The 13754-nt window shown below is 38.7% G+C and overlaps 1 protein-coding gene across 1 annotated transcript in view; it reads left to right on the top strand.

Moving 5' to 3' along the window:
• Window positions 1-10406, top strand: part of GPNMB (glycoprotein nmb) — a 29190-nt gene extending 18784 nt beyond the window's left edge. Inside the window, exons 8-11 of the mRNA XM_058181087.1 lie at window positions 3900-4002; window positions 5804-6009; window positions 6767-6860; window positions 9790-10406. Coding sequence (XP_058037070.1) covers window positions 3900-4002; window positions 5804-6009; window positions 6767-6860; window positions 9790-9943 — 557 coding nt within the window. The 3' untranslated portion in view covers window positions 9944-10406. The remainder of the gene's footprint in view (window positions 1-3899; window positions 4003-5803; window positions 6010-6766; window positions 6861-9789) is intronic.
• Window positions 10407-13754: the final 3348 nt, after the last annotated feature.

The raw sequence follows: 13754 nt of genomic DNA, 5'->3' as shown, positions 1-13754 counted from the left end.
TATTTTTATTATTTATTGTTATTGGCCACGCCCACCCAGTCATCTGACCACCAAGCCATGCCCACCAATTAAGCCATGCCCACAGAACCAGTAGGGAAAATTTTTAGATTTCACCCCTGAAAAAAACATATTTAATTTAAAAGAAAGATGAGTCCTAATCTTAAAGTAAGACTTTGAATATAATGATGTACATATCCTTAGCAGAAGTAGCGAACAAAATTCTCAAATTCTACTCCATTTTTTTTTATTTTGCAAGAACCTGAAGTCAGCCCAGTGGTGAGATTTTGCTGGTTCTAGGCGGTTCGGCCGAACCGTTTGTTAAATTGCCGGTTCGCCTCACCCCTTGCCCCTCCCCTCCACACCATTACTTACCAGTGTCTTTTCACGGCCGTGTGGCGCTTGGATCTGGTGCGCAGCGAGGCCACCGACTGAAGCAGGCCTCCATCCAAGCATCTCTCTAGCCAGTGATTAAAATGCCTCGCTGGCAGGCTTCGGTCAGTGGGGGCTATAATTGCGTGGCGCTTGGATTGGGTGGGAAGCAAGGTGCATGGATCCGATCTGACAGAAGCCTGCCTGCATCCAAGCGTCTCTGTAGCCAGCCCATTGAAGCACCTCACTGGCCAGTAAGACGCTTGGATGCAGGCAGGCTTCGGCCGGCAGCCACGTGGCGCTCGGATCGGGAAGGCAGAGGTGCATAGATGGGGGCGGCAGCTGCCCACCCCCGATCTATGCACCTCTGCCCTCCCGATCCGAGCGCCATGCGGCTGCTGGCTGAAGCCTGCCTGCATCCAAGCGTCTCTGTAGCCAGCCCATTGGAGCACCTCGCTGGCCAGCGAAACGCTTGGATGCAGGCAGACTTCAGCCAGCAGCCGCGTGGCGCTCGGATCGGGAGGGCAGAAGTGCATAGATCGGGGGGCACCTGCCCACCTCCCGATCTATGCACCTCTGCCCTCCCGATCCGAGCGCCACGCGGCTGCTGGCCGAAGCTTGCCTGCATCCAAGCGTCTCTGTAGCCAGCCCATTGAAGCGCCTCGCTGGATAGTTTTATTCAGCCGACACTTGACTCCCTACAGCTATTTCTTCACCTTCTGCCCAAAATCCAGCTCTCTGCAAAAGATTGAATGTTTTAGCCTTGTTCTCACTGGCTCTGTCACTTAATACGATGGCTGTACTAATAAACTATCATCTAAAGTTGCAACAAAGGGGCTGCAAGACAGAAGGCCTGCAAACAGATCTTGCAGACTTTGGATCCTGGTTTATTAATATAGCCCCTGGATACAGAAATGAAACCAGCCTCTGGGATATATATCCTAAATAAATGGACAGCTTGTTGAGCTTTATCCAAAATATCACTGGTCATCGTATTGATAATATCTATCTATCTATCTATCTATCTATCTATCTATCTATCTATCTATCTATCTATCTATCTATCTATCTATCCATCCATCCATCCATCCATCCATCCATCCATCCATCCATCTTTCTATTTTTCTATCATATTGAGCTGAATAAAATTGCACATAGTGCCATCCTTTCTGTGTCAAAGTTGACACAGCTCATTCTCAAAACGCCTATAGTGCACTCCTAATTTTGAGTTCATTTGCTCAACTGTTTTAAGTATGCATCAAAAATATACTGCTCTTTTCCAATTCTCATTCATACCATGGCTAAATGAAAAGAAAAAAACCTTGAAGACAATCTTTTCCCCCAAAACAAAGAATAGAATTACCATATTGCCAGCAAATGTAAGATGGGACATTCAACCTCTCGCTCTCCAATTTTAAAGAGAATTATTTTCAGGAGCAGCATAGATTTCTTTTGGTTATAATGCAGCCATAACTTTGAAATACGTTTTTATACCCAAGAGCTAATGGCTAATTTATCAATTACTGCAAAGACAACAAAGCACAAATCAGTATGATAACTCTATCCCAATTGTGGAAGAACTGAGATGACTCTCTGGGCAGGTGTAATTGACAATTACTGTGATGCATTTTAAATAAAAAATCGTACATAACTGCTTGATTGGGAAAACTGTGTCATTTTATGAGACTCCACAACAGGATTCATATACAGGAAATTCTCAGGTAAGAAATGTTAGAATACCAGGGCAGGGCCAGCCTACCCTACCTCATTTGGAGAAAGAGTGATGGAGAGAAAAAGGGGGGCAGAAAATGATGAAGGAGAGAAAGAGAGATGAAGGATAGAAGGGGGAGAAAGATGAAGGAGAGAAAGGGGGGGAGAAAGATGGAGAGAAAGAGGAGGGAGAAGGAGAGATTAAGGAGAGAAAGATTGAGAGAAAGAGGGGGAAGAAAGATGAAGGAGAGAAAGAGGGAGAGAAAGAGGGAGGGAGAATGGATTTGTTCTGGTAATTGGTTTAACAAGGCACTGAAATGTGATTTATGACCATTTTTCACACTTACGAACAGTGCAGCAAACTGTCATTAGGGCAAAGAAGCTATGTTTCATGACCACTGGCCATGCCCATCCGGTCACATGAAGCACTGCAGTTGTGACATGAGTGACATGGCTATTAAAAATGCTGCAACAGGCATAAATGATGACCGGTCATAAGTGTGAGGACTGGTCAAAAGTGTGAGAACCTGTCAGAAATCACTTTTTTCAGTCCTCTGGGTAGTCCCTATGTGCATAGGGACTACCGAGAGAGCTGAAAAATGTGATTTCTGATAGGTTCTGACACCTTTGAACAGACCTCGCATTTATGACCATCTTCACATTTATGCCTGTTGCAGCATAGGGACTACCCAGAGGGCTGAAAAAAGTGATTTCTGACAGATTCTTGCACTTTTGACCAGTCCTCACACTTATGACCGGTCATCATTTATGCCTGTTTGCAGCATTTTGTGCATAGGGACTACTCATTTTGCGCCCTATCTTGTGACTGTGGTGAAGAGAAGCAGTTGTGAAATGAGTGACATGGTTGCTAAAAATGCTGCAATGGGCATTAATGTGAGGATGGTTATAAGTGCGAGGACTGGTCAAAAGTGTAAGGACTGGTCAGAAATGACTTTTTTTAGCCCTCTGAGTGGTTTCTATGCCCATAGCCATGGCCACCCGGTCACATGACCAGCTAGCCACACCCACCCAGTCACATGACTAGCTAGCCACACCCACCCAGTCACATGACCAGCCAGCCACACCTACCCAGTCACATGACCAGCCAGCCACGCCTATCTGGTCACATAACCAGCCAGCCGCGCCCACCCGGTCACATGACCAGCTAGCCACACCCCAAAATAAGCCATGCCCACAGAACCGGTTGTTAAAAAAATTGAATCCCACCACTGAGTCAGCCATATACAATACATATACACAGCATTAAGCTTAAGCCAAGGATTCAGTTTCAGTATTGAAACTGATCGTAATAAACTTTTTAAAAAATTTCTAATTTCTAACCACTATGTGGGGCTGTGGAAGACAGGGAGTAATTCTGTTGCTATTATTATTATTATTATTTTTTTATGAGAATCAGATACTATTATCTTTTGCTACAATACAAAACTACCCATAACTTCAGACCTATCTTTTTACTCTCTTGGTTATAAATTATTTGGGGCTGAAATTTAAATATCTAATGATCTGAGATGCTTTAAAATCTCAAAAGCCTGGATCTCTCTCTGTAATGATTATATGTCAACAAAAAATAAAAAAATGATTTTTTCTGGGTGACAGAAACAAAAACACAAATATAATAACCAAGAACAAAGAAAATTGGATGACTCTGCCTATTTTTGTATTGAAGAATCAGAAACTATTGTCAACAAGAAACTATAATTCTCTTGTACTTAAGATTTAGAAAAAATACTTCTTTTCCTTGTTTTCAAATTTTGCACTTAAAAAATCTTGGTATGTTATCAGTGGCTTATTTTTGACAGAGGGGATCCTTGAGGTAAACATTGTCCAAATGACAAGTGTCCGGATGACAGCTACTCAAGTTGGAAGTTCCCTGGTTGATTTCGTAGTAACCTGTCAAGGGAGGTATGCTTTTCCAAATATTCCTATATATTCTCCTACATATTCTGGCATCTTATATTACACATTTAAATAATTCCCCTCAGCTAATTGAAAGAACTCTATACTCAAGAATATCAGTATAACTGAATTGTCCTATTGTGGTTCACTGTGTTGGTGTATTGCTCCACACAGAGACTGAGAAATAAGACAGCTGCAGTCCAGCATGCATGAATACTACTAGATGTAGAGGAATATGGAGATAATCTTGAAAATATTATGCATTTATGCAGTTAAGGGAGATGAAACCCCTATTCATCCTGGCAAAAGAGAAAGCATGAGAAAGAAACTTAGAATCACCCTACCATGATTATCTTTGGTATAAGAGGGGATAACTGTCAGATTTTCAATATTCTGTTATTATATCTTAGAACAATGAAGTAGCATTCTTGGAATGCTGACCTGATCTCTTTCCTGACCTGTCCTACCTCAAAGGCATTGGGCTGGCATTGGGCTGGAGACAATTGAATCATATTATTTGTGTAGCTAAATCATGTACCTTGGCACCTGATTTATTTATTTATTTATTTGAATTTATATCCCGCCCTTCTCCGAAGACTCAGGGCGGCTTACACTGTGTTAAGCAATAGTCTTCATCCATTGTATATTATATACAAAGTCAACTTTTATTGCCCCCAACAATTTCATTGTTTTCATTTTACCTGGGTTTTCATTTTACCTGGGTTTTCATTTTACCTACCTTATAAAGGATGGAAGGCTGAGTCAACCTTGGGCCTTGAACTTGAAGTAATTGCAAGCAGCTCTGTTAATAACAGACAGACTTAGCCTGCTGAGCCACCAGCAAGTGGCAGCATCTAGCTGACCATGACTGATACTGAAAAAAATAGAGCTGGGTTGGATGTGATTAATACATAGCCAGTGTGTACTTGGCTATAGCTTAAAGGCCTGAGCAGAAAAATTGTGAAATGCTGGCCTTTTTTTTCATTTTTAACTAAAAATTGACAAAACTTTTAATTAGAAATTGCAAGACTTTCCCTTCTAGTTTACACTAAGTGTCAGAAAAACTAAAGTGCGTGTGCGTGTGTTGTATTTAATAAAACAGCAGAAGGATGAAATGCCCTTCCCTCCTTCTTTCTTTCCTCCCTTTGTTTGACAAGAGTTCTGCCAAATTTCCTTTCTAGCCCAAGTTAAAGAAAAAATAGAAAAATATCTTCAAAAAACATGCTGGTACAAGGGAAAACCATTTTCTAATACGTATGGGACAGGACCACCACTCAGGAGCCATGTTAATTCTGCTCCAGAGCAAAGTGGAGAAAGAGGATGAAATCCAGGAGATGTTCTCTTAAACTGGATTTATTTCTAGGCAGTTTGCAAGATTCAGTTTACAAGATGCAGACAAGATTCTAAAGGCTGCCACATGGAAAAGCCCCATGGATTGTCCTTTGCACTTGATCTAGTTTTCTTTGTAATATTCAGTAAACTGTGTACTAGGATTTATAAACAGAAAGATTCATTGGAGCATTAATATTTTTAGAAGGTTTAAAAGAGTTACCTTCCTTGTGAATAATAATAATCATAGCATGATTGCAATATTTTACTTCTCCTGTTTAATCATCTTTATTGTTTGAACTGAAACTGAATTGTTTTAAATATATATATGCTATGCTTTAAAAATGAATAATAAATTGATCCGAACCATTTTGGGCATGTTATGAAAGAAGTTACATGTTATCAATTAGTCCATTGGTTCTATACAATCCAAACTGATTAACTACCTTATCACTTTTTGTCTCTTCCCCCTACCTAGTCTACCTACAGATGCCTGCACATTAATTGCTGATCCCACATGTATGATTTTACAGAGTGAGTCATGTCACCCTGTTGATATTGCCAATATATGTTTCCTAACCCTAAGAAGAGCCTTCAATGAATCTGGAACCTATTGTGTTAACATCACACTGGCTGATGCAACAAGTCTAGCACTCACAAGTACTTTGATCTCCATCAATGGAGGTAAATCCTACCTTTTTTTAATCAGATGTTGGCAAGGTTATTTCTCAAGAGATGTTAAATTTTCAGCTCTAAGGGATACTGCATGTCTGACAAATTAACAGATGCTTGTAAAAAGGTAGAATCTTTCCATATTCTAACATTACACTAATATACAAGTATAGAGATAGAGAAAAGTGTGCTTCTTATGATAAATATGCATAAAAAACTTTTTCCGTCTGAAATTCTTGGTCCTTCCTAACTCTGTCAGCCCAAATCTGAATAATAATTCTACTGGTGCCACACTTTCCCAAACATCTGCATTTGAAGAAATACAGAATGAAAGAGACTCAATTATTACTGTTTGTGCTGTGTAAGAAGCAGTGTTATGGGAAGAACTTTTTGCTTACTTTTCAAGTTCAGTCAAGTATAGAAAGAAAGATCTAAAGAAATGGAAGTAATGAAACTGAAATAGGTTTGAAGAGCAATTTTTTTTGTATTTTATAATAGTTATTTGGTAAATTAATATACCATCATCTCATGTGACTATGAGTGACAACGAAGTTACAAAACAATATAACAAAATAACACCCTCCCGCCAAAGCAAAATAATTTTAAAATATTAAAAACAATAAAGGTATTAGTTTTAATTAGGAGACAGGTATGGTGAACCCAATGTGATTGCAATATCAAGCAATGTAGAATATCTAGAGCATTATAAGAATATATTATTCACTAATTAAGTTCCCTTTATTCTGTTTTCTTTAATTTATTTTTTAAGCTAAAGCATCCTTTTCAAAAACAGCAGAAGGAATTCTGGTTACATGTGGTTTCTTGGTGGTGTTTGGCAGTTTACTGACTTTCTTCCTTTACAAGTAAGTTTCTTGGTACATGAATCAGACCATTGGTTTAATGATTTATAAAATTTTTCAAACTCAAATAATACTGATATAAGAATTTGTAACAGAAGGTAGATTCTATTTACCCATAGAAAAAAGCAAAAATCCAGTAGCTTTCCCTCTCTGTCTGACTCACTCCTGAGCTATAAAACATACCAACCCATCACCTTCCTGAAATTGTTTTTCTTTTATATTCTGTTTTCATTTTGCTTTTTAAATTATTCGTAGAAGCTCCCAAATATTATTGGATAGAGTATACAATATATTTAATATTGTTGGAAATAAGGTCAAAGCTTGTCTATCTTCTTTTCTATAACTTTTGGGTATGCTTTTGAAGAGTAGAAAATAATAATCCAAAAATCATAGGGATCCCTTAATCAATAGAAGAGAATGTTTGTAGCTCAGAGTTGAACCGTGGGGCCCTTGCTTTCTGAGTTTGGTTGTTTTCTTGCAGACATTTCATTACCCAACTAGGTAATATCATTACTACTAAAATGAGGTGGGCTTTACTCTCTTGTTCTTTACAAGTAGTAAACAATTGTCTAATCCAGTGGTCACCAACTGGTGGTCCGCAAAAAAATGTTGGTGGTCCGCAGCACACCCAGGTGGAGGAGCTGCTCCAGGATGAGCACTGGCCAGCCCTGTGACTAGAGCTAAGGAAGATGGGACTGGCCAGGCAGCTCATGGTGGAGCTGGAAATCTACGCCATTGAGGGAGGTTCGTGCAACTTGCAACTTTGCAGCTCAGCCCTCGCAGGCTGGAATGAGATAATGGTGCAAAGGGAGGTGGCGGGAGCAACAGGTGGCCGCAACACCAGGCTGTTTTTTGCCCCTGCTGTAGCTTCCTGTCAGCTGAACCCACCAGTGGCTGTCCCTGCCCCTCGCCCTCCCTTACCAGTCATTCCTCACCTGGTAAGGGGAGGGGAGGGGGGATGGAGTTTCACTCCATATTGCAGAGCAGGAGCAAAGCTTTGTCCCTTGCTGGATCTTGCTGGCCCTTGTTGGTGCTCTGTGCATCTCAGTCTCTCGGGGAGATGCTTGACTTCCTCTAAGTACCAAGACACTGGCTGGCCCATGAGATGACAGAGAGAAAGAGAATTAGAGAGGGGGGAGAGGGGGGAGAGATAAAGAGAGAGAAAAGGAGACAGAATGAAACAGAGAGAATGAGAGAGACAGAGAGAGAGAGAATGAGAGAGGAGGAGAGAGAGAGAATGAGAGAGAAAGAGTGGGAGGGAGAGGGGGGAGAGGGGGAGAGGGGGGAGACAGAAAGAGAGAGAAGGAGAGAATGAAAAGAGAGAGAGATAGACAGAATAAAAGAATTAGAGAGAGAGAGAGAGACTATGAGAGAGAATGAGTGGGAGAGAGGATGGAGAGGGAGAGAGAATGAGAGAGAGAGAAAGGGGAGAGAGAGAGAGAATGAAAGAATGAAAGAGAGACACAGAATGAAAGAGAGAAAGAGAGAGAACGAGAGAGAAAGAAAGACAGAATGAAAGAGTGGGACAGAGAAAGAGAATGAAAGAGAGAATGAGAGAGACAGAGAAGAAAAGAGACAGAGAATGAAAGAGAAAGAGAAAGAGAGAGAATGAGAGAGAATGAGAGAAAGAGTGGGAGGGAGGGGGGAGAGGGGGAGAGGGGGGAGACAGAAAGAGAGAGAAGGAGAGAATGAAAAGAGAGAGAGATAGACAGAATAAAAGAATTAGAGAGAGAGAGAGAGACTATGAGAGAGAATGAGTGGGAGAGAGGATGGAGAGAGGGGAGAGAGAATGAGAGAGAGAGAAAGGGGGAGAGAGAAAGAGAGAGAGAATGAAAGAATGAAAGAGAGACACAGAATGAAAGAGAGAAAGAGAGAGAGAGAAAGAAAGACAGAATGAAAGAGTGGGACAGAGAAAGAGAATGAAAGAGAGAATGAGAGAGACAGAGAAGAAAAGAGACAGAGAATGAAAGAGAAAGAGAAAGAGAGAGAATGAGAGAGAGAGATTGAGAGAAAGAGACAGAATGAAAGAGAGAGAGAGAATGAGAGAGAGAGAGAGAAAGACGGGGAATCAAAGAATGAGAGAGAATGAGTGGGAGAGAGGGGGAGGGAGAGAAAGTGAGAATGAGAGAGAAAGAGTGGAAGAGAGAGAAAGAGAGAGGGAGAAAAAGAGAAAGAGAGAGGAGGAACAGTGCCTGAAGGACCCCACCCCGTCACTGGGAGTCTAGGCCCTCAGCAAGCGCCGTGCTGGATTCCTATTAGTGGTCTGCGGGATTTAAAATTATGAACTTGGTGGTCCCTAAGGTCCAAAAGGTTGGGGACTCCAGGTCTAATCAAGAAACTACTAAGAACATTCCTACCAATACTAACAGGGTGAGCTACTTGTGTATAGAGACAGCAAACTCCACTCCCATGTAGCCATGATAATGTTTCTTAGTTGGGAAATAAAATGTTTGCAAGAAAACAACCAAGTTCAGAGAATACCAATGACCCCACAGATTCCCCAGTATCAGGAGCGAATGACAATTTGAACCATAGTTGCTGCCTATAACGGCAATATTCCATTGTCCCTGATTTTTAAAAGGTTTCACATAAAGAATATATCTCGCAATGACATAATATATTTTTTTCTTTATGGAAGAACTCTGAAAATATTTACTTACGACTGTAGTATATATCGTTATTGATGCAATAGATTTCTATAAGCATGAAATAGGTTTGTTTTCTTTTCTGGTGTCTCTCTCCTTTCACTCTAATATATGTTCTCAGCACCTGTTATCTAGAGCTGCACTAAAAGCTTTTTCCCATGATTTTTTCACAAACAGATATGTGCAATAACAATTTACAGAAAAGAATAATGCAATCCAGGAATTATTGGGTTTTGTTCATATAACAGGAAAAGCTTTTAATAATTTGATCTCCGCATTCTTTTCAGGAGATACAAAGAATATAAACCTATTGAAAGAAAATCAGGTCAAGGGAAATCCAGCGAAGGACTAAGTGTTTACTTCAATAATTTCAAGGCTGTTCTTTTCCCAAGAGGCAATGAGAGAGACCCTCTGCTGAAAAGCAAGATGGGAATTGTCTAATTCTTCAGGTTAACATTTTAAAATTGCATGTTAAAATTTCAAGCTTTACACTGAGCTGTAATTCACTGTAGGAATGCTCTTAAAAAGGGAGGAAAGACGGCATACTTGCATTACAAACAAAATAAAAGCTATTGTTCAATACACTTGAAATTATAAAATATCAGAACAAAATGTAATATTTTAGTTGCTTATCTTGGATATGCTATAATGTATCAGTTAATGAATCATTTATAACTTTTATTTTCATTTTTTTACTGTGAGCAGACCTGCCCACATTAAAAATGAAATTCTGTTTCCTGTTCTTCAAGAGAAAATGTATAAACTACCCATACACATACATTATAATGGGTACATTATATTGGGTATTATATTCAGTACATTGCAGATTTGTCACTGGGAGTCAAAACTGCCTGAAAAGCATAAATAAATGAATAAATAAAATTATTTACTCCTGAGGTCTAAATGTCTAGTTGGTTGAGTGTTTTTCTTTTACTAAGCAGTGAATTCTACTGAATTTAGACGAAATTATTTCTGTGCCAGCATGCTAGGATCATGCTTCAATCTAATTTTCCTTCATCCTGTATACTTAGTCAGCTTCAAGTTAATGAGTTTGAAAATTAGTTTGAAAACTACAGTAATGCTCAACTTACAACAGGTCATTTAGTGACTGTTCCAAAGTTACAAGTGACATGACCCTTTTTCACGCTTATGACCATTGTAGCAACCTTATGGTCAATTGATCAAAATTCAGGTGCTTGTCAATTCTCATATTTATGATGGATGCAGTGTCCAGGGTCACATGGAAACTGCATAGTCATAGTCATTTTTCAACCATCTGACCAGCAAAATCAATGGCAAAGTCAGATTCACTTAACCACTATGTTATTAATTTAACAACTGCAGTGATTCACTTAATAACTGTGGCAAAAAAGGTTATAAAATGGGGCAAAACTCATTTAACAACTCTCTTAACTTTGCAACAGAAATTCTGGGATTTTAATCATAGTGAAGGACAACTGTATTAGGATAGCCATTAGCTGGATGCTTCAGATATTCCTTACTGTTTAACTAATATATAGTTTAATCACAGCTTGGAGAACAATATAAAGATGTATAATTTTTGGTTCTATTTTCTTGGGTTTTTAAAATCCACTTTAGTGCATTAGAAGAAGGGAACTTCTTGTATACTAAGAGGAGAAAGTGGCTATGTCTACCAATAGCTTTGTCTCTACTTCCTAAATATGTATCTTTTTAGAACTATTATGAAAGATTAGGTAGGCTCAGACTCTCACAATTGTGGGAGAAAAGACTTTAAGAGGAAACTTGTGAATTTATTTTCATCCTGATTTCCATTTACACATTTTCTCTCCCTTGGTCCTTGAGGTACAAGTTGAAATCTGTTTTCTGTATTATCTTCAGTCTCCAAAATTTATTATAGGTTTGAAAACGCAGGTCAAATAACATAAAGACAAGTTCAGTAATACTTGACAGAAAGACCTGATAAACAAAGAAAATAGAATGTACTTATTTTCAGGCAATGAGGAATTAAAAACATGATAGGTTTCAAATATTTTCTGATACAGGTTTAACCCTAACGGGGCTCAAAAACTTCATGCTAAAACATTTATTAATATTGCAGTTGTTTAAATCCTTCCATACTATCTAATCCATTTGTGGCTATGTAAGACAAGCACCCCAACACTTTCCACGGGCAGATACAGTATTATCTTAGTATGATGTTGTCTTGCACTATTTTATGATCTGGCTTGAACATCAGGTTAAGACATTTACAGAACCCAGTGATTGGGTTCACAGATCTCATCAAACAAGTGCTCAAAGGAAAACACTTTTATTCAGTTGAATCTTAGCACCAAAGAATGCTTGTTATTCAGATTTATAGTAGAAGTGTTAGAAAGCATAATACAGGTAGTCCTCAACTTACAATAGTTCTTTTAGTGACTATTCAAAATTACAATGACACTGAAAAAAAGTGACTTATGACCGTTTCACAGTTATGCATCCCCATGGCCATGTAATCAAAATTCAGATGCTTGCAAACTGACTCATTTGTATGACAGTTGTAGCGTCATGAGTTCATGTGATCTCCTTTACTTATCAGAAGGTTGCAAAGGAGTTCACATGACCTCAGGATGCTGGAAGCCAGATTCACTTAATACCTGTGTTACTAATTTAACAACTAAAGTGATTCACAATTGTGGCAAGAAATATTATAAAATGGAGCAAAACTCAGTAGCAGAAATGTTGGCCTCGTTTGTGGTCGTTAAATTGAGAACTATCTATAAATTATTTGTTAGGCATGAAAAATGGCACTCATACTATTGATCTGCTTTCTTCTGCAGATAATATGGATTTTCAATAAGCTTTAGGGTCCAAATTTTGACTCAGGAAGCAAGATATATTTTATTTTTGATTTTCAGCTATGTTTAGGATGAGGCCAGTGGTGAAATCCACTTACTTTTGTTACCAGTTCAGGAGTATGCGGGAGTGCGTGAGCTGGATAGATCGGCCAGATTTCACCGCTGGATGAGGCACATGTGACCTTGTATTCGAAGTGGACATTTTATGAGCAATATAGAACTCCCCAACATGCATGGACCTGAAGCACAGGAATTTTTCCTTTGGTGGACATTAGTTACACGCAGAGAATGATGCACAAGTATTAAGTCTGCCAACTGATAATGGCTGTGCATTTCTCCATATATGTGTGTACATATATGGAGAAATGACCATGGAAGAGGATTTGGTCCTGCCCATCCCAAAAGCCAAGCCCTCTTCACTGACAATCCATGACTTTAATTAACACCCCAACCTTTGGGGTCAAAGGAGTTAGCCAGCACTCACTACTGATCCAGAGTTCTGATCTGAAAGAGAATAAATGGATTGGGGTGTATATGCTGTGCAGATCTCGCTACATTTATTTTGTACATTTGTACAAAAGAGTTGTATAAACACAACTCTTGCAAACAACAAAATACCTTATCCCACTAGACTTGAAATCCTAGGCTTAGAAAACTTGGAACTCCGTCGCCTTCGACAAGACCTAAGTTTAACTCATAGAATCATCTATTGTAATGTCCTTCCTGTTAAAGACTACTTCAGCTTTAATTGCAATAATACAAGCGCAACAAATAGATTTAAACTTAATGTCAACCGCTTTAATCTAGATTGCAGAAAATATGACTTCTGTAACAGAATCATCAGTGCTTGGAACACTTTACCTGACTCTGTGGTCTTTTCCCATAATCCCAAAAACTTTAACCAAAAACTTTCTACTATTGACCTCACCCCATTCCTAAGAGGACCATAAGGGGCGTGCATAAGCGCACAAACGTGTCTACCATTCCTGTCCTATTGTTTTTCTTTTCTTCTTCCTATATATATATGTGCTTATACCTCCTTATATTTACTCATATATGTGTTTATATTTTATTTTATTTATTTATTTTATTTATTTTGTCACAACAATATACATAAGCATCACACAAAATGATTATATAGTATATAATGTATATATGAGGAAATATAAGGAAGTATAAGCATATATATATATAAGAAAAAAAAATAGGACAGGAACGGTAGGCACGTTTGTGCTCTTATGCATGCCCCTTATAGTCCTCTTAGGAATGGGGTGAGGTCAAATAGTTTTTGGTTAAAGCTTTTGGGATTATGAGAAGAGACCACAGAGTCAGGTAATGTGTCATAATAATTATTATTATTATGATATATAATTAATTTATGAAATAAATTATTATAAAATAAATAAAATAATGATAATGATATACTATATAAT

Source organism: Ahaetulla prasina, chromosome 4 (assembly GCF_028640845.1).
Source record: "Ahaetulla prasina isolate Xishuangbanna chromosome 4, ASM2864084v1, whole genome shotgun sequence".
Lineage (NCBI taxonomy): Eukaryota > Metazoa > Chordata > Lepidosauria > Squamata > Colubridae > Ahaetulla > Ahaetulla prasina.
The sequence above is the reverse complement of the archived record's forward strand: the minus strand, read 5'-3'. Positions and strand labels throughout refer to the sequence as shown.